The following is a 25,264-nucleotide window of genomic DNA, read 5'->3' on the forward strand; positions in this document are numbered from 1 at the left end:
AAGGGTCAAATGCAGAATCTGGAAATTCTCAGGCTCCGCACAGAATCTTAATTGTAATTTCACACAGGATAGGACAGGCTGACTGGGAACCTTTTCACACAAGTAGTCAAAGGTAACTAAATCCTTCAGGTTTCAACATCCAGGAGGATACTTCTCCCAGAAGATGCTGAAGCAGGCTACAGCAGATGGCTGATTTTTTTTCCCTGAGTCAAAGCAATGAACCTCAAATCTAATTGTTTGTATTTGCAGTAACATTTATACACAATAAAGGAATTAAAACTTCAGCAGAAAATTTTGTGCCAAATACGGAAAGGAGATTTGTTAGTGAAACCAATTTCAAACAAAAATAAATTTATTTAATATCTTACACAGTAGAATTCCTTCATTGCACAAATCATATTAATGCCTGTTGAATATTACATTCCTTAATAAAAAAAACTCTGTAATACTGAGGTGGGGGACCCCAAAAGTAAACTACATTAGAACTAGGTACCATATAGCTTATGCAGCCACATGAGAAATGTTTTCTTTGTTATTACATAGGTAGTTGGTTCTATCAGCTAAAGCCTAGTGACTTGGATTTGTTTTATGCATATTGGATTTTGTTCTATTACTTTCCAAGAGATTGTACTCCCCTGAGTCAGCTGTGTTCATTGGTCAGAATAAATTCCAGCATCTGACACCATTTCCATTAATCACAGACAAGCCAGTATACGTGAGCAAGATAATAGAAAGATAAAAACAGTATCTGGGTGAATGGGAAACATTGTTTATGTATGCTGTTTGTACTACAGGAGAAGGTATCTGGAAGGCATTTTTTTTTGCCTTTGATAGACAGAGCGAAAGATGGGCTCTGTCCGAAGTACTTACTGTGCAGGGGAGGGTGCGTGGAACCACACAGGTCACACAGCACCCTTGTAACACTTCTACAGCCCATCATTACAATGGCTGTGCTACTGCCAGAGCTTCCCCATGTATTTGCAAGCCATCTTAAGATAATTAGCTACTAAACAGCTGTGAAATTAATTTTTATTACTTTAATGTTAAGCTGGATCTGTGAAGCTGAATACTTCACCCACCCACACATTTGTAAATAGCATATTCAGTATTAAATATCTTCCTGCCCATTACAAGTTAGGCATCATGGATCTAAAATACAATGCATTTTTCTTCCATTTTTTGAGCAGTCAAGACATTTCACTTAACCCTGTAGTATTAAGCCAGATATGAAGCAGAGAGGTTTACAATAGGGAAAAAAAAAAAAAAGGCATAAATTATATTTGTCTAAAAACAGTTCATGGCCTTAAGAGGAAAACAAATAATGAAAAAGTAGTGCCTAGACACCCCTAATCTATAAAGCAGGTAGCTGGAATTCCAGTTGCTCTGGTTCTCAGGGGCATAAAGACACCACAAAAATACCTATTTTTGTATATCAACAATGCAACAACACCAAGTCTGATTAAATTAAGGCTTTGTTTCTTTAACAAAAGAAAAATTAGTAGCTTTCACCACCACAGGAATGAAGAGTCAGAGCTGTGGTGCTGTGCAAAGGAGGCACAATATAGAAAACTGCACTGTGAGCACGCTGGGTCTGTGGCAGCAGCTCCCTTCAGCAGGAACTGAGGGAAACAAACTGATCCTCCAGGATTCACAGTGTTCAGCAGCAGCTCTACTTAGGGTCCTTCACCATTCACAATCAAGCCCTAAATGAGGCAATGAAACAGGATAGCCTAAGGGTGGTTCTTCTCCTGCCACTCTCATAAATCAAGGCTGGAATAAAAAACAAACCCAACTCACCTTTCTTAGTTAAATATTACAGAAAAATGCATTTACAAACCAGAGGAATCAAAGCTAATTGAAAGGAAGAAGGAAGAGAGAATGCAATTCTTCATATTATCTCTTATTCTGAAAAAGAACACTGTCAAAATATAAGCTCAGAGCTGGTACAAGTTCTAATACTGGATACCAAGTATTTTCTTGATATACAAATAGCAAACAAATACAGAACTGGATTATTTTGTTTTATTCCACAAACTCACTTTTCATTGTAACTTTTAGCAAATGTATGTCATTTGCAGTACATGACTATCTAGGCCCCATGCTAGATTTCTTTGTATTTACATTATACCAGCACAGCTTTAACATCAAGGAACTCACTCCTGATTTACAGCAGAGGAAGACTAGGCTTTCTGATTTGGAACTAGAATTAAAAATAAAGACAGACATTTCAAGCAATTTCTCTCCTTAAAAGTTCGAGCATTAAGGTGCCTATTCAGAATCACTCCAAAAATGCCTCAGCTCATTCTAAAAATTGTTTAACTCTTGTGCAGACAGTTTTGATTACACTGATCCAGGTAATCTGCTGGACAGTTTAACAAAGTTGGATTATTTTTCATTTCCCAAAACATATTCTCATTGGGCTTTGGAGGACTTGGGAATACCCAGGAATTATCTTCCAGAGAGCTCTTTCCATAGGAATGGTGTTCCTGAAACATTTTGCCATCAGCTGGAATTTGTCTCTCATCTGTCCAAGCTTGTAGGGTCACCCTTTCTGAGGGGACACGGGCATCTCTCAGCAGAGGGGGAGACACAGCATTGCCGAGGGCTTTATCGTTTTGTGACAGGTTTTTATAGACTACCCCAGATGTCAAATTCACCTTTGAAATGTTCAAGTCAACACATTGCACTGGTGCAGTACAGGCAGCTGAAGAAAAAAGATAAAAAAAAGATTTTAAAATTGCATTATCTAATGCATTTTTCAAGTACCCCAAATGTACTACAGTCTAGCAGGGATGTTAAACACAGTTTCTTCAAGCCACAAGTTTTTGGACCATATTCAGTAACTACTTGAAATCTAAAAACAATATACTACCCTCAGCAGTCTCAAGATGAACCCAAAAATGTGACATCACAATATCTAAAACACAGCCAACTCCAAGGATATCTCCCAACTCCCATTTCAACACAGATAAACTGATGGATCTTCCTGATCAGATTGAAATGAATGCTAAAACAGAGACCATTTTCACATGCTTGGAGAAATCATCCAAATGCAGAAGACTGAATGCTGCTTCCTATTCTACCGATTCTTTAACAAGTTGTATTCTTGTGCCATCCAGAACCCGAATTCTCACTGCCCATGAAGCAGTAAGAGGGAAACACGTGGTGTTCACAGGTTCTCTTGTCTGACTTCCAAAAGTAAAATGACAGACTGCAATGTTCAACCACGTGACATTCCAGAGGAGTTTTAAATTATTAGGCAGGGGGGGATTTTGAAACAGAACAGGATCTACCTGAAATGGAAAAGCTGTACCTTCAACACACATCTGAACATATGGCCAAATACAAGCAGGTCATTTTGTTTCGTAGGGATAATGTACATAAACATGTAATCAGAGTAGATTCATGCTTCCTGAGTTAAAACTCACATCTTACATAGAGTTTTCTAGAGCAGCTGTTAATCTTGAGCATGAATTGTAACTTTTATTCTTAAGAGACAGAAAAAGAAGTTGGTATCTTGGTCAAAGAATACAACTTCTGTTTGTCACAATAAATTAAAATCTGTGGATGTCAGCCCAAACCACTCTCCAATAGCATGGGCATCATGTCTGAAAGACGCGCTAAGGCACTGGATTTGGCATTTTTGTGCTGGCAGGTGTAAAGCAATTTGAGGCCTACAGACCTATAGAAGTACAAGAAAAACTGAATCCACTGAAAATAGATTGAAAAAGTATAAAAAGAAAAAAAACCAAAAACCCCCAAAAAAACAACCAAAAAAAAAAACCAAACAAGAAAAAAATAAACAAAAAACCCCACAAGCACACCCATTTGTTGAAAATGCCTCCATACATAACATACATAAAATGCCTCTCTACATTCTAAGTAGAATCCACATGTTAACTGATACTGTTCATGTCCCACACAAAGTAATGAACAAATGTTCTGCAGAATTAATGCACCTCTGACAATGGCAGCTGGTTTGTAGATGCCACAAGTCAGTATTAGAGGTATAGGAACTGGAAGGCTTCAGGCAATTGTACCCATATTTTGCATAAGCCAAGATTTGTCTATAAATATAAGCAAAGATATATCTGTATTGCATTCATAAGAGTGGCTGATGACCAAGATCAGACGGTCCACTCTCACATACTTCTGAAAAATTACTGAAAAAAATCTACAGATGAAAAGGCAAAAGTCCACTGTTTCCTGATCAATCAAGAATGCCTTCTATGGCTGTGGATGAACAACTGCAGAAACTGAGTCTCCTTATCAAGGAGAAGAGAAAAATAAGTAGTTGTGTAGTGGCAAGACAGGTAACTCCAAATTAAAAGTAAGGATACAAAGACTGTATATGATCACATCAAACCTTGACAGAGCTAAGATTATTTAGACTCATTCAGTTCCCAGTTTCTCTGCTGCAGTTATTTGACAAACAGGTTTTAGAATTGTAGGAACACAGACTCACCTGGTAACAATATGGCCAAGTCTACAAAATGGGTTGACAGTTTGTATCAGCCAAGTACCAGAGACAAAGTGATCATTAGTCACTGCTGACCACAAAGGCAGGGACTGCTCGGGAGGTGAATCCTGTCATTACCTCACTGAGCTGTTTAGAAACAAAATGTCTTGATCTGGTAATGGACAGGGACATCAGAGACTGTCACCAGTACATTGTAACCAAGTTCACTGTCTTCCACCAGTACTCTGAGCACAGTAAAGACCACAATTGAAGTGAGCAGAAAACAAAGGAAATTAACTCTTTACCACAGTTTGTTTGCCTGATAGTCTAGCATTTGGCTTGAGAGAAACATATGTATGGAACAGAAGAACTGTCTGATGAAGTGCTCTCGGAAATTTTAAACACTTTATGTGAAAAATATTTAACCCTTAAAATTATGTAAGGCAGTTTTGTTTCCCCAGTATTCTAACATTCAGAAAATATCACACTGTGTAGCATTTTGTTAGGAAAGACAATTTTACTGAATACAATATAAAGAGATAGGAAACCATAATGAATTTCAGTCTTTTAAAGTCTAATTTTAAAATGTTGCAATTTTAATACTTCATATATTCTGTACTGGGAAAATAAGACTGCATTTGCAAAAAGATTTTTTCCCCCCTAATATGAAGTAGTTGTGGTAAAAGGTCAAATACGAGTAAACTTAACACCTCAGCCTTGTGCACATAAGCAACACTTGACTGAGAAAAAAGCCACAAGGGGAACAGAATACAGTACTGAAGAAAAAACACATCAGCAACACCTTTATGTGTGAAGTTGACCAGTATGAGATAGAAGCAAAAGCAGAAAATGGGGAAGCTGGAACCATAATACAGTCTAGCTTATCAACTTCAATTGATGAGATTCTGATAAGATATGATAGCTGGTTTATTTTTAAAATGCTACAGCTTGCATCAATGGTCTGTGTTTGTAAGGTCTGTTACTGCCAACACTGACTTGCCTTTCTTGGCTCCTGGTGGGTTCCTTTTCAGTTTTCGTAGGATCTCAGCTTGCTTGTCAGTCACTACACGCAAATTGGACATTTCTCTCTTCAGGTCCCAATATGTTTGTTGCAAACTTTCAAAACAAAAATTTATTCCAAGTTAAATATTGCTGCCTCTAAAGCAGCCTATTAACATGCTATCACGTGTTGACTGTTAATAAATTGTTCTGCAAATTTTATTGGAATACCATAACTGTAACTGGACTGAACAGTACTGAGAATTATCTTAAACAGATGGACCTTTGTATATAATTTGATTCTTGCCTATTGCAATATACAATGCATTATTTACTGACGTACTAGGTAATAATTTCAACTCTCCAAAGGAAAGAAATATGAAGCTTACTTTTCATTTCAGTATCTGAAACTAACTATCTTCCAATAAAATCAGTCATCTCAAAGGAATACTTTAAATAAAGTGACACCAGGTTATAAAAAAGGCAGAGTGTTAACTCTGAATACCTTTCAATAAATGACCACATACCCCAATACATATTATGAGCCTAGTAATATTGATTGATTGTAATTTCAAACAATCAAAAATCAGTATTTTGTTCTTATACCATGCACATTGCTACACTGAATTCAGTCTAAATACCCGAGACCCAAACTGAGCATACACACAGGGTCCAATCTAAAACATAAACCATACTCTTTTATATTCAAGGCCTCCAATTTATGTTAATACACTGCCTTATCAGACAGTGTACAAAATAGTGTTCCTATTCTTTCTCTAAGACAGCATAATAAAAGAAACTTATTTAGCAACAGCGGCACTGTTCCAACACTGATGTTTCATGTTAGTAACTGGTAAGAAAATTAAGAGGGGAGGAAAAAAAAAGTCAGCATTACCATATGTTTCTTGGTAAAATTTCTAGCAAAGGCTCACTGAATATCACATTTATGCTGATTAATAATTAACTTAGTGTCCAAAGACATAAGGATGTAGTTACTTCAACTTAAACATGAATGCAATGATTTAATTCTTTTTTAATGATTAACATTCTACCAAAACACATTTATTGAAGACAAATACAATGGATGAGAGTTTCCAGAATTTCTTCTTCCTCCCTACATTCACTAAAAGGCATTTATTTGAAAACAGCTCAGTATCTCAAACTATTGAGAAGAGTAAGAATTAATAAGCTTTATAACTGTATGTAACGATATCCTTCAAAAATAGCAATATAGGATCACTCCTGCATGAAATATCAAGCACAAATGTTCAAAATCACTCTGAAAAGTGGCTGTTATGGAAGTCAACACTAAGAGAGTTCCCTTACAACAAAGAAATAGAACTTCTATCCACAAAAATACTTCCCCATAATTCAAATGCTGAAATTCATAAAATTCTGTTAAAGAACACAGGAAGGTGTTCTATTAATAAATAATGTATGAAGTGTCAGCAATTCTGACAGATAGAAAGTTAAAATTTTCAGAATTGATATTTCAAGAAGTTCAGCTAAACCTGTGGCCTTTCTACTGCAGATTCCTTTTGGCTCTTTAAACTCTAAAGAGATGAAAACTTAATTTTAAAGCTGATGTGGCAACCACAATTCCTTAATTCTCATGTTTTGGTCTAAAAAAATAAGATCAAAAACTTTAGTTATGTCGGACCAGAACTGTCCAATATTTAACAGAGAAGTGGTAAATATAGGGACAGCTCAAGTGTCTGCCACCAACCAGAAGGAAAGTGCTTGGATGAATTTTTTAAAATGCATTTAGCACTTTTACAAGCATCTTGCAAAGGGCTGCAGGTACCAGAATTCCACTTAAATCACATGCAACTGATTTTAATTGTTTTTATGGATCCTGGCCTAGAATCCCATTGCAAAGCCTAATTTTCAAGGAATTTGTAATTGAAAACCAAGGATTCCCTGTGCCTGGAGGTTTATCCTATACTGCCTTCTAACATGTAATAGGAACATTCACTATGACAGCCTGTTCAAATGTACAGCAAATTAGACTTTTACACTGAGAATTTAAAGTCAAATTTACAGGCTGCTCACAAGTATGAAGTAACTAGTTTCCAGAAAGTTAACTAGGTGCAAATGCCTCCATTTCCTATAAAAAGCAGGATTGCTTGCTACAATAAATGTTTCTCATAGGAGGTTTTTCCTCCACAGATTTTTGGATGGGCTTACATATTTATTACATGCTTAGTATTTACATTACAATAAACACTATATTGTCCATATGCTATTTCAGATGGCTGCCACCTGAGCACCACTTGGTGGAATAAATCTGCTCTGATCAGTAATTATTTGATCAAATGATCAGTTTGATCAGAGCAGCGATCAAAGAGATAAGTGCTGTGTCTTGAGAGAACATCTTTTATCAGGCGTGTGAGGCTGACAGCAAAGCTCCAGGAGGAACCACAGGAATAAGTATCCAGCCAAGGTGAAAGGACAAAGTGTGATTTGTGTGCAGTGTGTACATTGTTAACCTCACTGCACCAGAGAAGAGATGATGGGAAGTGTCTGTATGTTCTCTTTCAGTGGCTGAGAAGTCTCTTCAACACCCAAGGAAGCACCAAGTCCCACTGCACTAAAGCCTGGCATTGTGAAGGGCTGCTCTTCCCTCTGGTGGAAAATGCTGTAAGTGCACCAACAGGCATGACTATATAAATATTCATCATCTTGAACTACAAACACAAAGAAAAAAAATGTACAATGATCTTGCTAAATAACTATACCTAGACTTTTAATGAAATTATGTAACTTGAAATAACACACCTAAAGAGTCTGCAAGAATAATTTACTTGCTCAAACAACTGTTCCTCAGTAAACTGAAAATAAAGTATTTCATACCTCTGGATGTCTTGCCTTTGAAGGTGGTCTCCATGTAATGGATTTTCTTCTTGAGCCTGGTCCTGCATAACAAAGTGAAGGGAAGACAGAATGAATGAACATGATTTCAGATCTTGCCTCTCAAACAATAGCAGTGAAACTCCAATTTGCCTAATACTGAAATTCACAAGTAATCTTCATTTGTGTTAGCTGCAGTGGGTTTCAAAAGTGGGTTTCAATTCTAGTAAGAATTTCCACTAAAATTTGCTTAAACTACCTACTTATATGAAAGCATTGCTCAGCCATTTGCATACTCTTCTTTCTTGAAACAGCTGAACTCTCAGTGATTCATTACTTTCTTAAATGGACATGAAAAGTCTTTCTCAATTTCTGCTTTTTAAACAGTTTTTTTTTTGTTCTTTCTCTGTCACAGTATATAAAGATCCTTAACTTAAAGGAAGCTGATTCAGTATAGATTTACTTCCACAAGTTACTTTTATGACAGAACATAAATTATCTCTTCAGTCTGACAGACTACTTTAAAATTGCACATATAGGCAGCCACACTGAATTTACCAGGATTGTTTAACAAATCAAACATTGGGCTCATTTTGTTAGCTGTGCTTCTATTAGACTCTCATTTGTGATGACCTCCCTCCCTTTCTTTCCATGTTCCCTTCCTATCATTCCCTCTAGCCAAAGCTCTTATGGATTTGATCCCTTTATAGTGGCTTTAAGACAGGCTGCACATATTTCAAGCAACTTGTCAATACAATGTACACACTGCCTGAACTACAATGTAAAACTTGAGTAAGACTATATAAAAGTACAGAAAAATAGAAAGTACACTTGCCTAAGGTAGAAAACACTTGAAAACATGTTTTCCTGTTTTCATTTTCATTATTACTTACCTTCATTACATGTTAGCTAAACTAACTAATGTAATGAAAATAAGTAATAACAAAAACACCAGCTGAGTTGAAATAATGCTGATTTGTCATTGCCCATTGACCACACTTGACTATATTTCATCTGACAGATTTTCCCCTCCTGAACTTTTTCACCATCTCCCAAAGATTTAAATTCATAGCGTAAAAAAATTGCACTGTATTACCCCATATTTGAAAACATGCACTTTATTTCCTGTATTAAGCAGTTAGCAGGATCTAGAAGAAATTATATTAAACACAAAAAAAAACAACAACCCCCCCCCCCCAAAAACAACATAAACCCCCCCTCCCACCAGAACAAAACAAAAAGCTGTTCCCTGTATTTGTTCTGTGCAACAAAAGCTGCTGGCATAAACATTTAAACAGTGTCACATGCAGTATTCCTTACAAATGCTATTTTAGTCTGCTCTCTCTGACATCATTCACTCTCACAATACAATCTGCAATTATTTATGCAGCTGTTACTCTATTCTAGAGTTATCCAAAGACACCAGAACTTCACACAGGTTACAGCAAGCCTTCAGATTTACAAGTTATTGAAAGCACCTGAAACAGCTCCAGCCCCAAGTGAAACAACCAGCAGTGAGGGAAGTTAACAAAACACCTCACATGCTTTATCCCCACCTAGTGGAAAAACTGCAGACTCACTCAAATGCTGTGTGATTCCAGATTACATAATTATTAATAACCAGAAGGAATCTAAAACAGTCTGCCTCCTCAAACAATCACATTTAAATGTTTTACATTCACTGTGTAACTTCAGTGTGACTGCAGAGTCCTAGAGACTGGCACTGTACCTTTCATCAAACGTAAGATGGAAAGCAGAAAGAATGCACTAGACAATAACTTAGTGCTTTTTGTTATTGTCATCTTAATTTTCTTTTTGAGATCCTAACAATGCCTAGGTTACAAAACGTGTCCCTCAGAACAGATATTTGTCCCAGAAATGGCCAGGAAGGGTGCCAAAAGAGGTACTTTCCTGACAAGCTTCATGCAACTACCCTAAAGAAAAGCACCAGACCTCCTTAAACAAAGTTCATGACATCTTTAAACATTAGCATCCCGTTGCTGTTCAAAAAAAAAAAGGCAACAGAGGCCAGCTTTTGCCCAAACTTTCTTAGTAGCCTAGCTTACATTAAACTTCAGTAGTTACTTACAAAAAATCATAAAGCTTTATTTTCTGTTGTTATATGGGCAATAGCTGGGAAATCTCACCTGTATAGAATCATAGAATATCTGGAGTTAGAAGTGACCTGTAAGGATTAAGTTCAACTCCCTGCTCACTGCAGGACTACGTACAACCAAACTTTCTAATTAAGAGTGTTATCCAGACACTTCTTAAATTTGGACAGGCTTGATGCCATGAACACCTCCTTGAGGAGCCTGTCCCTATTTCCAAGAAAAATTACAGTCTATTAAAATATTTAAGGTTAATTTTACCAAGATACTAATCTTTCACTCAATTGTATACTTCATATTTTTGTTAACCCTTGATTTTGATTGACCTTGGGATTTAAAACTAACCATTAATAGAAAAATTCCTTAAAAATAAAGGTACCTTCTGCTTGGAATTTTGCAACTCCTTTCTGAGACTGTTGCACTCTTCCTTGAGTTTTTCTAGATCCTGTTCCAGACTATGCACTTTCAGGTCACTGTTCAGCTTCTCTAATTCCCAGTTAGCCTGAGTACAATTCAGACTTTTTATCACTGTAAAGAAGACAAGCAAGACAATTAGATTGCAATCTCAGTCCAAAGAACATAATTCAATATGCAAGATCCTCTTCAACCAGCCCATGCCCTACAAAAACATTGTATTCTGAAGAAACTGGAGTCTATGGCAACAGGGAAATATAACACTGGTAATGCCATTGGCAGAGGTGGTCTATTTTCTGGGTTTAAAGCATGGAGCCCTACTCTCTAGGAATGGACCAGACATTTGACACAGAGAAAAAGGAGGTACTAGCATAAAAAGGCACTGGAAATAAAAAAATCAATTTATGGCAAATACACATCATATATGCCAACTTGCATACTTATATGCTTTGAAAACATAAGTCCTTTTGCCTTCAGATTTGTATTATTTTACATCATTTACCGTTAAGTTTTCCCCAAGTTTAACATCAAGAAGTTCCACACAGAACAACAAGAGATACAATCCAAACAAAAGAAGAAAGCATAAAAGTGACACAAATCTTGTTAGACTGAAGCAATTCACACGGTAAGAAGCAACCTCAGCTGATGCTACCATCAGATCAGTAGCAGTGCATTAGTGAGACAGCAAGAAAAGAAGGAACGGGACAGGAAGAAAACCCACAGGTCTTCAGCTGTGTGGTACATTTATTTCCAGATTTAATAGTTTAAACAGCCTTAAGTTACACTGATTCCTTTTTTTAAAGCAAGGTACTCAGAGTCCACTTGAGTAAAACTGAGTTACAAATAAGGAAATCATCACATTTTCAGAGCTCTCCTTACAAACACTGCAATTCTTACCTCCTGAAACAATGACATCCTCAGCAGTGATACTAGCACTACCTGCAATTTGTTTTTCTAGGTTTAAATATTTGTGCAATTGAAGTAGTGCATTACATGCTTAAGGTCCTTTTGGAGAGTAATGAAATTCAAGCACAGCTATACTCAAAAGTGCCTTTCAAATGACTGCATTTGTACAGACTCTGAAGTCAGTCCATACTCTAACTTTATACAGATGGCATTTTCTTGTAACTAAATTAATCAAGGGGTCTTTTTCCTTCCATGGTGTTTTGTTTTACACATCTATCACATACAGAGCGCTCTTTACAACTGCACTAAGAGATGCTGGATTTGGGCTTTTGGAATTGCCAGGATATAGTGTTAATTTCTCCTTCCTCTTTTCACCAGGCTCTCTACAACCAGCATCCTTCTACTTTTCCTCATTTCCCAGCCAGCTAAGTAACTGTTGGCAACTGCAGCTGTTGCTATACAACATCCTCTTGTATTTGTCATATCCAACAGCGAGACAAAGCAATATACTGGACCCTCTGCAGGTGCCAGAAAACGTGGGATTGACTGAATGATCTTTATACTTGAACAGGCCTCTGCCTTGCTCTGAGGAAAAGGTGGTGGGGTCCAGAGATGTACATGACACAGCCTATAAACTGTTAGGTGGTGCCCATTTCTCAAATTTGTAAACCACCTAGGGTGGGAGAACACAACAGACTCAGAACATAGATGTCACCATTCACGAGAATGAAGATAAGTTCAAAGTACCTCACTGCTGTTCATGCCTCTCTTACCTTGCCCCTATATAGGGTTAAGCCTCTTCATGCCCCGAGATCACAATATAACCACTAAGGCTCCTCAACAAACCTTAAGGTGAAGTAACCAAATGCATACCTTGCTGAGTTTCCACTTCAGTTCTTAGTTGTAACAGCTCTACTTCTTTAGATTGCAACTGTTCATTCAAGTTTTTCAAGGATTCTGCACTTTCTTTTGCCTATTTTCAGAGGAGAGAAAAACCCCAACCCAAAATAATTTGTGAAGCATTTCTCTATCATGTCTGACAATTCAATATTTTAGAACAAATACAACAACATTACTTTGGGGTTTTTTAAGCATTATTCTAGACCAGTAATAAAACTGAGGTACATTAAATTGTCATTTCTACAGAAAATATTGTCATCTACTTTAAAAGAGTGATAAAACCAACACCACATATCTTGAGAATATAAAGTTCATTCTACAGTAAACATGTACTAACTATGCAGTACTGATAAAGCAAGCATTGAAGCCATTACTTAAAAAGGCACACCATTTTTTCCAGTTTGCTTTTCAGATGGTCGCGGTCGATGCAGGCCTCTCGGTAGGCTTGGTAGGCCTTATTGACTTGTTCCCGCCCAACAGAGCTGCATTCCTCTTCCATCCGGGAGCCAAGCACCTGAACGTTCAACACACAGGAGAAGTGAGAAGTCTTCTATGTTATGCTGGCAACTGCAAAATTTTGAAAAGGTAGTGCTACAGCCTGCAATATTAATCTAACAGCTTTTCCTTTTTTTCCAGTTTAGATAACAAATTAATCAAATACACTGATACAGGCCAAAGTTTTCTACAAAAGTGCAGCAAGGGCTGTCTACAGATTCTGAAATCTCTAACAATGCTTAATGCTCACTAATTTATAGAATCATAGACTAGTTTAAGTTGGAAGGGGACATTCAAAAGCTCATCTAGTCCAACCCCCCTGCCATGGACAGGGACGCTTTCTAGCAGACTGCTATGAGTTCACTCCTATCAGTGCTTAAAAACCATTAGTAAGTTAGGATTACTCCCATGGACAATCCCTTAATCATATTTTTTCCAGGCTCCAAAAAAATGTCAACTGCTTTTTGAAAAAGGAGTTTTAAGCATATAAACACAAAACACACAAAGTTCAAAGGAAGCCAAACATAATTTCTTAAATGCCTCATAATGTAAATAAAGATTTTTTTTTTCAGTGCATATATGTACAAAAAGCCAAAGCAGAATAATTTTACAAATATCTATTAACTTTCGGATCACCACCATCTTACTGCCTGCTATGGCAAGAGGCAAGCAAGGCAGAATAACCACTACCCACTGGATTGCTACAAAAAAGGGAACAGTTAAAATATATTCAGTGTTTTTAATAAGACAGAAAGAAAAGAAGTCTTACATCAAATTATATCCATTCATATAAAAAGTTCTTGCTTTAATTAAGTAATGTATTTTCCTTTTCATTCTTTTTATCCTGCACACTTCTTTTAAGTGTACCTCTTGCAGATATTCACAACAGATTTGCATATATTTTCTTAAAAATTAGGAGTCACACAAAAATAATTACTAAAACAAAGCACTGACACTCACATATCTACCTTAAATATCTCCTCTTTAAAGTGTTTGCTTGAAAGAAAGTATGGAAAAACAGGCCACAAAGATAGGAAGCTCCTGCCCTTTGCTTTTTTTCCGTATGTGTATGAATCCTTTTAAGTTTTGTCCTTTATATTTTCTCCCCCTAATAAAGCCACTCAGATAGAACACAAGCCTTAATAAGCTTTCAGGAAGTTTCCATGCACACTGCAATTACAAACTCTGAAGGGGTAACTTCCCATATATTTTTTAAGCATACAGGTACATTAGCTATTGACAAAGACTGAAAGTCACTAACAGCCTTGGCCTTCTCAATACCCCTCCCTCATGGAAACATTTTAGTGGTATTCACATACAAAAAAGTTTTTTCTACAGAAAACAAAGTAGCATCTTCAAGAGAATTAAGCTAAACCAGGCCAAACCAAAACACTCAAGACAAAAGGAATTGTCAAGGTCAAATCCTGTTTATTGTGATTCTGAGTAACAACATAAAAGATGTTACACTTAGCATGGTTCAGGTCTAAAGCTCTAGTCCTATTCCCAACATCCCCCTAAACCTTACATAAAGACAGTCTTGAGATTTTGGTTTTCCTTTTTGAGAAAAACTCAATCCAGCCTTCACCAAGAATTCCCAAATAAGTTTCTCAAAGCTGTGCCAAGTGTGACTCAAGTTCTTCATTCCAATGCCACAAAATAATACACACTTGGAAAGCTTTTAAAAGTCAGTAGCACAGCAAGGAGAAAGTCCCAAAAATGTCTAAGCTCTAACACTAGGATCTATCTTTGCATCTTATATAAGAAAGCAATCTATCAAAGTCAGGAACTTCTGCAGTACAAAGACACTTGGTTTTTCTGAACAATGGATATACATTTTATCACGGCATTCCTTACTTGGAGAGAAAAACTTGTGCCCTGGTCAATTTTTAGTTTTAAGGAACTTCACTAGTTTATGGCCATGAGAAACTGTCCATAAAACAAATTCCAATATTTATTTATATTTCAGAATTACTGCATTAAAAGCCAGCCAGCCAACACCTATATTAGGCATTGCAACTTTGCATTTCACACTTGAGGCTGTGATTAGCTAGACCTAGCTGGATATTCTTACCAACCAATTTTTCCTCATCATTTTGGTATGCCCAATGGTCTTTTGATAGACAATTTTGATTCTGATTAATTTACAAGCTTTGCACCTCACTGTTCAATGGCACTGTGTCACATGAGCCCAAGCTAATAAATAACATGAAGAGGCACCCAAACTACAGTGACAAATTCCATGCAACTACACATCTGTCTGAATCAGCCACTGTCTTTGCATTGCATCATATATGTGCCCAGTGAGAACCAAAAATGCCATGACACTACACTACCAGAGGAACAAACTGCATTTCACTTAAATAAATAAAACAATTTATAAAAACTTTTTAACCTGGAAATTATTTGAAGTGTATATTTCAAATCCTTAACCTTCTTCTCTGCCATCCAGCCAGGAGCAAAAAAAGAAGCTATCAGAAACTGGTACATCAACTATTTTCTTACCTTCTCTTCTAAAATTCTCACTTTTTTTTTTAAGAAGTAGTTCTCCTTCTCTGTCTCTTTCAGTCGTTTCTTGATATCTTCATATGCAGTGACAAGTGCAAAGTGTGAGGCAACAGACTCATCTCCACTATAGGATGGAACAGGAATATCGCTGTCTCTCTTGTGAGCATTGTCTGCTTTTTCATGGTTCAAAATACAGATGTCATCCTCTACCAACTCCTCCATGACAGCTGTTAAAAAGACAGATATAAGTGCTAAGTTTTCAGAAAGACAAATTCATCAAGAGACTGAAAACCTTCCAAAATAATACTGCAGGGTGTTTCTGTCTGACAAGACAAGACAAGACAAAATAATCAGGAAGTATCTTAATATCGCAGAAAAATCTTGAAATCCATTTCACCTTGAAAATACACTGTTTAGAAGAGACACATTTCACCGTTACTTGATATAAATATTTTGAGTACCTATCAGATGTATGAACTCTCAAATTCATTTTTACTAAGTCTTAACACCAATGTAGAATTTGGCTGGTACCAGCTATCTGAACTCCAAAGGAATATTATATCAGAGCTTTTGCAAGCCAGCACTGAGCAGTAAAACAGTACAGTTCCAACAAATCAACTTACTCCTGTGGTTCCTGAGCACAAGTGCCAAAGCCTCTTTATTTTTGAATGCAAATACTTATATTTTTCTGAAAGTTTAAAACAGAATCTTAAATTACACTTGTATTTGTCATTAAAGAGACTGCATGAGTAGCTATTCTTTCCCTGGTCACAGTAGAAAACCTCTTTCTGAACAATTACAGTAATTTTTGACTGAAAATATGATGAGAATGAAAACATCACAGTAACATGACCTGCCTCAGTATGTGTGGAGAAAACTGACAATAATCTGATCATTAGCAAAGTGTCACTATAAAATACCAGGTAGATCCACGTGAATGACAAATGCAAAGCAGATGTTACACTGACTTTTTGTTGCAACCTACGCCATTCAGGCACAGCAAAACATTCAATAAGAAAATACAATCTTAAAGAAATTCTATATATTTTCTTGAGCAACAGGTCTCAATGGAAAATCCCCAAAAAGAGTTACAAGTTATGTGGAACAAGTTTTGGGGTTTATTTAAAAACAAGCCAACCTCCAAAATGCAAAAACAACCAACCAAAACCAGATACATCTCATTTAGTTATGAATATCAAGATTACTTGTATTCCTATTGAGTACTAAGAAATGCTACAAAGTGCCTGATAACACCACCCCCCTTTAAACAAACTAGTGATGTGACTTCTACAAAAAGCAGACTTTAATTTTTTCCCCTTCAACAAATCCTTAGGTTCCTGATGATTAGCTAATGGACCAACAGAAATGCTGGAATGAAAAAACTGAGCATAATGAAGACAGCTTTTTGTACTGCAGGAAAAACTTACTTCAACAGAAAACCGACTTCATCAGCAGAACTTTGCAGAAAAGGCAGGCATTAGTGAAAAAAACCCCACAGTCACAATTGCTGCTTCTACTGTGCATTTGCTATTTGAATTCAAACTAAACTTCCATTTGTTTATAGATTACAAGAAGTAAAGGCCTGGAGCTTGTCTGTATGGTCAAATTTCCCTCACCATGCTGGAAAGCTTTCAGAGTGCAGCATTATGAAGAGCTGTAGTACAGCTACTGTTGAACAATAGTGCTGTTATCACATTTGTCTCAATTTGCTCCAAGCCAGTTAGACAACATGATAAAAAACTGTAACAGCTCATTCCTACTAAATAAGACAGCAGTGGAGTTTTTCAACAGTGAAAAAAAGACATTACAAACCAAAGCTGAACTCCTTTTCATGGTTATGTTCAGGAGGTGAATGGATGCCTTGTATGTTGTGTTTGATGCATTCTGACAAAAAAGTAGCCTAAGCTTCCCTTGCTTGTTGTTCTGCCTTGAATATTCTGAGATTTCTGTAATATTTAAGCAGAAAGAACCATGCAAGAAAGGTTTGCTTCCTTTTCATTGTAAGCACAGTATCACTCCATGCACAAGGTGACCTTGACCAAAAGCACCACATCATTCAAACTGCATTAACTGACTGAAGGAATTGCTCATTTTGTCTTCCAAGATGAGTCTAACATACCAGCTTATCCTCCCCCATTTCACCAAAGGCTCTGCAAGTCTTGTCACCCATCTCATCAAATTCCCAAGAGCTTGCCCTCTCAAGGCAACACATCTCCTTTTCTCGGAACACTTGACTCAAATGTCGTTAAAGAAGTGTCACAGCTTATCATTATCTCTCAAAGAAAGCAGGAGATTTGTGACCTTGTACATAACACAGATCTTTGTCCCCATGCTTTCCTATAGCTCCTAAACCCGAGCATCATACAGTCCCTATTTCTTGCACACATCAGTGCTACCAGGAGATGGCAATATGGGCAAACAGGACCATAGTTATTCTGCATTTTGTTAACTAAAAGTGCCTTTATGAGCCTCCAAGAGAGGAACACCTTCCAAATAAGACTCAGCATACACAAATACTATTTTACAAATACAAGTACACAGCTAACCTGCACCAGGTTAGGAAGACCAGTTATTCTAACATTTTTTTTTACTTGAAAGATCTCATTTAATTTATAGGATTATTCAACTCTGGTTTTCTGATGCTGCTTTCTAAGCCAGAACTGGAGATTATTTAGAAGAGAAGCATACAATTCCACATAATTCAAAGGGACTTTGTTTGCACGCTTTTCTAAATTTCTACACCGAAGATAACCGTTCCAAAAAATCCAATATACACATTTTTGACTAACTGTATTGCATACTAAGTGATGACAAGCTGCCATTAAACAGTTCAAGATCGGCAGTACTATAAAAGGCCATGGTGAAATGCAGAGGTCACCCAGCTTTTTTTTGCTGTCAGGACAGACAAAACCCCTCAGTATAAAAAAGGGGCTATGTCTGTAAGAAATCCCCAATTCCAGCTGTAGTCTTTAATTTCACCCAAGGACAGGAATCAAAATTTAGATTCCCCAGAACTATATTACCTCATTTTAAAAATATGAACTGACAGCAACAATCAAATAAATGTTTTGATTATTCCACAGGTTACAGCTCCTCAAATCTGGAAGAAGGATGCCAGGTCTTTCAGGATGGTTCACCAAGTCCTGCCACAGACTTCTGCCGTGTTTTAATCTGTTTGACTTCTAATTCAAAGTCACATTTGTATGCACTGCTGAAAATGCCTCAGAGCTGACACTCTGAAACACCTGAGTGAATATTGACCTCTCTGGAGCTGCAATTCATGAGGTAATCTGTCCTACAGTAACCAGTTCAAGTGAAAGATTTCTCACTAAAATATTTGAAGTAATATACTGACAAGCTAATGCCTCTGAATACAATTGATGTCCATCTTGGCCTCCTTAAGGCAACCTTCACAATCCCATTTACCACACATCCCATCCCAAGAAAGGTCTTCTTAATACTTTTTATTCCCTTTACTTCAGCACAGTAGCTAAGTATTTTGCCTGTGATAAATGTATTTCATTTACACTTTAGAATGATCTGCACACAAAACAGCCTACTTAAAAGGACTTTAATCTTTATGTCCAAAACTAAATACATTAAGTGAGTACCAGTACTACTGTTTGTATTAACTAACTAATGTTTAAAAGCCAACAAACAAAAACCCCAACCTGAATACACTGTTGACAGGAAACAGCATTAAGTTCTAGCAGGACTAATTATGCTCCCTGTTCATAAGCAAATGAGTTTGAAGAGGTGGCACCACTTAAGTTTTCTTTCACACAATGTGAAGAACAGAAGAACTAACAGGAACCACTTCTGTTGCTCAACATAGGTTATAGAACAGCTTTGATTCAATACACTGAATATTTTGAGCAAAATAATGTTTTCACATATCTTACTAATGCTTGGCAGAAACATCACTTTTCTCTTTAAAGAGCTTTAAGAACACTAGTCATTAACACCATGGGAGGCAGTTAAATATAAAACACATTCTACATATGAGGAACATGGGATGCAGAGGCTCTAATAGCAAACAGACCACTGCACAAACAGAGCTCTGTAGTTTGAAATGCTAATCTTATTCTCGGATCAGAAGGAGAAATAGTAAAAGCAGAATTACATTAAATTTTTCCCAGTATGAAGCAGATTCTCATTTTGGCCTAACGGTTGATTTGAAAGAGAATAAAACAGTTCTCAAAATATTTCCAAATATCAAAGGCAAATAATTTCAAGATGGTTGTTTTCCTGTTTGCCTTCCAGACTCAAAGAGCTTGACTTCCTAATGGTAATATGAACAGTTTCCAGCTGTTGATAACAACAGCATAATTTCTGTACGGATTTATCTTGCCTTACAGAGAAGGGTATACATAAATGCATATAACCATAAAAAAACCCTTTAAATTCAAGAAATGCCTTTGAACCAAAGGAATCCTGAGTGAGCATGTTACAACCTTCACCGTAATTTCAGAAAAGCTGTACTGTTTTTTTCTTCTTTTTTTAAAAGATACTTCAGCAGAGCAAGGAATAAAACAGAATTCCTGCAGCCAGCATCAAAAACTCCACACGGTACTTGGAGCATATGACACAAGACGTTAAAACAAGCAAGACTTCCAGTCTCTTTAAGCATCCATCACTTTGCACCTCTCCTTCAGAAATCTTAGGTTCTCTTTGATTCCAGTTGTGAACAGACTGTTCTACAGAGAAAGGCATCACTTTTTACACATACTTGCTCCATTTAAGAGTAATAAAAATTCTCACACGCACACCCACATCTCAGCAGCTGCTACTTTGGCTGTGGTTCATTGTTCCATATGGCCAAAGTCCACAGGCCCAGTGCCCTCCCAGTGAGTCCCAGAGCATAGGGGCACAGCCCGGCCATCCCAGTGTACTGGGTGCTCCTTCAGAAACACGTCAGCATGCGATCTACATCACACCTCCAGAGCACTTTCGTTTTACTGCCTTCAGGAAATGGAAACTCACTCTCTCTGAGCTCACACACCAGATCACTGTAGCTCATCTATCCTGAACATCTGGGTAAGCTACAAAAGCCAAGTAAAAATCTCCTTAGGTACAACAGGCAATTTTTTTTAATCTCAAGGTTTTTACAATAAATAATCTACTCTCACAAGGACCAGAAAAGCAATAAAAAGCCCATTTTATTACAAAAGCGCTTGATAAATTTTACTTTCTCTGAACAGTGTCAGACTCCAGTACCTCCACTGCTAATTTGCAAACCTTATGCATCCTCAGTGTAATGTATTCAGTCTGCCTTTCTGTGGATGCTGTCACAATAATCACTCTCCCTGACAACTACCTGAAAAGGGGGAAAATAAAAACCCAGAAGTAGGAATCAATAAAATATTATCCTTTCAGCATCATATAATCCTGTTTATTAAACTATTACGTTTAATGTTGAAAGTAATTAAAAGCAGTACTGTCAAGCAAACCTCAGTAGGAGCAAAATGGCTTTTGGCTGTTAAACATTTCTAGCACCAAATATAAGTATCTTGAAAGGTTACTGAAACCCTTCTTTTGCTGTTCATTCATTCCCATTTCAAAAGGTTTATAAGGAATAACAATTTCCAAAAGTTTAGAGGGCTTGATTTGGATTTTTTTTTTTCATATCTTGTTTTGTAAACCAAACAGCAGGTCCTACCTCCCAATCACAAGTTTCCTTCTATTCAATCAAATAGGTTAATTACCATTCAATAAGTTCACAAGTTCAGTGAATAAGTTCAGTGATAAGCCTTTTGTAATTGTATTAACTTTTAATTCAAGTGGAAATGTGCCTCATCTGTTACAGCTACTGGAAGGCAAGGGAGTCTGTCTGATGGCCCTTGGTCATCCTGCAACTCACTAACACAACATCTGTAGATTTCCAAGACACAAATGGACAAGATGCCAGCAAATCTGATTCAGGCTCCCTTTTACAAGGGGAGCAGATCTTCCCAGGTCTTTTTCAACTTGGGCTATCTTCTAAAATTCTATATTCAGATGGCAATATTTCAGACAAACCTGGTAATTTGAAGGTAAGTTCCACTTAGCAGCTTCTAAGTGAATGACTTCAAATATTCAAGCCTTTTATGCTTCACCTACCCTCTCAAACTTTATTTCTTCTCCCCAAAGGTCCTGCCAAATTTTAGCTGCATCTACAATTTCATACACTAAGAACTCCATATAAAAATATTGTATAATCATATAAATTACTTAATTAATGCAATTATAGTAAAAATATTTAGCAAAAACATAAGACTGAGTCCAAAGTGAACCACAGATAATGGATACAGCTATGGAGTTCAGCAGAACTCCCCACTGACTCCTACCAAGCTGGTCCCTATCCCAGCACCGTTAATCCTAGCATTGCCATCTTAGCAAACTGGATCTCATTATCCCTGTTTAATTCACTATGGACTGTCAGACTTCCCCTGTCTAGAAAATCCCTGTGAAAGAATGAGAACATATATCAAAAGGTAAACCCACATTGCATTTTATCCTGTTTCCTTCTACATGTTCTCTTTCTTCCTTCAAATTCTGTTCTAAAGAAACCATATGAATACCATGTGCAGTGACAGGGGAGTTTCCACTTTCCTAAACAGGCAACCCACATTTAACATTTTATAGTGCACAATCTCCAATTCAATGCATCTATTGAAATAATATAAACAAATGTCACTGCATTTGCAACTCTATGATTTTCCAATGCTATGAGATGAAATTATTCTATTTCTCTGCCCTGAGTACACTAAGTACACTAAGTTTGTTCATATATTTGACCAATAATTTTCACACTTTCCCCACCTTTTGAGTGTCACATATAACAGATATACTGAAAACCAAAGTAGAATACTTGCTGAAATTTAGGCAGTCTTAAAACTATTTCTCATTTATTACCCATTTTTGCTGCACAAAGATGTCACTTCACTCTCTTTGCTCTTTTGAAAAACTTTTTACTCTTTAATTTTCATTGTAAAACATAACCTAGCTAGCACTTGGGCAATGGTCACCTCACTTTTCTAAATTACAAACGCAGCAAACAAGGTTCTGAATAATTCTAAATTTTAGCAAAAAATATGGCTGTTGGGAATGAGAAGGTAGCTAAACCCTTCATATAGTCTAATCTACAGTTCAGTGAACCAGTGTTTTCTGCCTTCTGACTTCAGAGTTTAGATGAAAAAATTCTGCTTAAAATTTCAGGCAATGATCATCTACTTAAGCTATAGGGCAATTATCTGATAAACACTTCTAAAAAAAGTGCTGTTATTAAACAGCAATTATTCAAAGAACAAAAAGTAGTCATAGATTTCTTTTAGTTTCTACAGTAATTCTAGTAGAATTAGTAAAACTCTAAAATACATGTTGGAACAGATAACTTGGACTATTAGCAGCAGAAGCATGTGACCATACACCACTATCCAGGAAATGACAAGTTTCCCATAGCCCATAACAACATCTCCCAGAAAACTGTCTCAGAAGAGAAACTGACCTTTGGAGCCCAGAGCAGACTTTACTGTCCTGGCAATAATTCTCCCCTAACTCTGCTTTTCCCAGAGTCTGTTTCCAGCACACTGATTTTACTGCATACATACAGTAAAAGGTGGGGATATTTTCACATACAGTGAAAGGCAGTGGGGAAATAAAAGGATTCCTTAAGAAACAAAAAACTTCTAAAAGCATTCACTGGAACAGTTGACACTCACTTCTAAGTTGCTATGGGACCAATTCATTTAAGGAGATTGGGGTATTTTTCCTACCAGGTGAAACAGCAGGATTTCAAGAGGCAATTTTTTAAAAGTTTAAAGCACCACTAGCATACACAACTACCTCGATGCTCATCTACACTTCCTTCTTCCAAACTAACACAGCCTGCAGCACCTGTATTCCCGTCAGCTCCAATATGCCATCATGTTTTCTACACCCGTAATTCGCTCATTTCCTTTGCCAGACTGCTCTGTACCAAGGCACAAACTGCAGCTCCAAGAACCCACGCAGTTTTTCAACTTGCTCAGAGGCGGCTTTGTAACCAGCCTAACAGCCTGCCCGAGGCCCAACCCCAGCCTGCTGGCGGTACCTGAAAGCCTTGCTCACCCTCCCGCCACGGGATGACTCCTTATTCCAGCCAAGTGTGACTGGGCAGGGCACGGCAAAAGACCGACAGGCTGCCCCTTCTGAAACTCAGGAAGTTCCACTCCAACATGAGGAAGAACTTTATAAGAAGAAGGCAGAGCACTGGAACAGGCTGACCAGGCAGTCTCCCCCTGTGGAGTCACTCAAAACCCACCCGCACGCATTCCTGTGTCACCTGTAACCTGCGCGAGGTGACCCTGCCTCGGCAGGGCGGCTGGACTACATGATCTCCCTTCCAACCCTCACGATTCTGGGCTTCTACGGGGACTCCTCTATTTTAAGAGGAGAAACGAAAGACCAGCCTCTTTTCCCAGCGGGAGTCGCTCCTCTTCCACGGGCACAAAGCTTCCCAGCACCCCGGGGGAGCCCCGGCCGGGGCCGCCCCGCGTTCCCCCGCGCCGGGACCAACCTGTCCGGGCCCCGCTCGGCCGGGCGGGTCAGCGGCGGGCGCTCAGCTCGGCGGGGAGGCAGCGCCGCCCCTCGCGGTCTCCGCTCGGGCCCCTTCGGACGCCCATCGCCCCCACCCCGCCGGCCCGGCCGCGGCTTCGGCCTCCGCCACCGCGGGGAATTCCCGGGGCTCGGCGCCGCCCCCGCCGCCTTCGAGGAAGTCAACAAACGCCGCTCCCGGTCCCCGCCAACGGGCGTGCGCCGCTCCCGGAAGGAGAGAGGCGGCCCTGCCGCCGGGGCGGGCAGGAGGAAGGAGGGCGGACTGCAAATCCCGGCGTGCAAGCGGGCCGCCGCCCCGCCCGGCCGAACGCGTCGGCAAGCGCGGCCGAGAGCTGGCTCCGCCCGGCCGGGGGTGGGGCTGCTGCCGGCCCCGAGCGGCCTGGGAGCTGCTGCGGGTCGGCGTTCCCGCCTGGAACGGTCTCAAAGAATCACGGAATTGTTAGAGGTGGAAGGGACCTCTGGAGATCATCCAGGCCCTCCCCCCTGCAAAGGCAGGGTCACTACGAACAGTGCTACATTAAGGCGTCCAGGTGGGCTTGGAATTCCTTCAGAGAGGGAGACTCCCCGACCTCCCTGGTCAGCCAGTTCTAGTGCTCTGCCCCCTCAGTGTAGAGAAGTTCTTCTCCATGTTGAGGTGAAACGCCCTGTGTTTCAGTTTATGGCCATTGGTCTCTGTCCTGTCTCTGGCACCATCCTCTTGGCATCCACATTTGAGATATTTATATGCTCTAATGAGATGAGGCCCAGCTCCCACAGTCTCTCCTTAAAACAGAGACCCCCGACGGGCCCCCTGAGGGACCCTTTCCAGTAGCTCGTTGTCTTTCTTGTACCGAGCACAGCACTCCACTCATCTGGCAAGGATACAGATGTGCTCCCTGCCAGTGCCCACTCTTCCAGCACCACTGGGCATCTCCACAAGCAGGCAGCCACTAAAAACTCACTTTTCTCCCTTTTCTGAGGCTCACTGCACGCCCTGCGATCATTCAAAAATAAGGCTGTAGCAAAGTCATAAAGATCAGTGACTTGCAGCGGGAGCTGCCCCCAGCTTGCT

The 25,264-nt window shown here is 38.6% G+C and overlaps 1 protein-coding gene and 1 long non-coding RNA gene across 2 annotated transcripts; one reads left to right on the forward strand and one right to left on the reverse strand.

The window, feature by feature from the left end:
* Positions 1-334: 334 nt before the first annotated feature.
* On the reverse strand, positions 335-24,321 carry AZI2 (5-azacytidine induced 2). Its single transcript, XM_059846639.1, has 8 exons — positions 24,176-24,321; positions 15,637-15,866; positions 13,028-13,153; positions 12,613-12,712; positions 10,799-10,947; positions 8,312-8,373; positions 5,460-5,575; positions 335-2,704 (listed from the first exon to the last, which is right to left on the reverse strand). Exons 2-8 carry the CDS (start codon positions 15,859-15,861, stop codon positions 2,316-2,318), a joined length of 1,167 nt encoding a protein of 388 aa, XP_059702622.1. The 5' UTR covers positions 15,862-15,866; positions 24,176-24,321; the 3' UTR covers positions 335-2,315.
* On the forward strand, positions 13,088-19,253 carry LOC132327461 (uncharacterized). The gene is made up of 2 exons (XR_009486532.1): positions 13,088-13,224; positions 18,723-19,253. It is a non-coding gene; the product is annotated as an uncharacterized LOC132327461 (long non-coding RNA).
* Positions 24,322-25,264: the final 943 nt, after the last annotated feature.

Source organism: Haemorhous mexicanus, chromosome 1 (assembly GCF_027477595.1).
Source record: "Haemorhous mexicanus isolate bHaeMex1 chromosome 1, bHaeMex1.pri, whole genome shotgun sequence".
NCBI classification, from domain to species: domain Eukaryota; kingdom Metazoa; phylum Chordata; class Aves; order Passeriformes; family Fringillidae; genus Haemorhous; species Haemorhous mexicanus.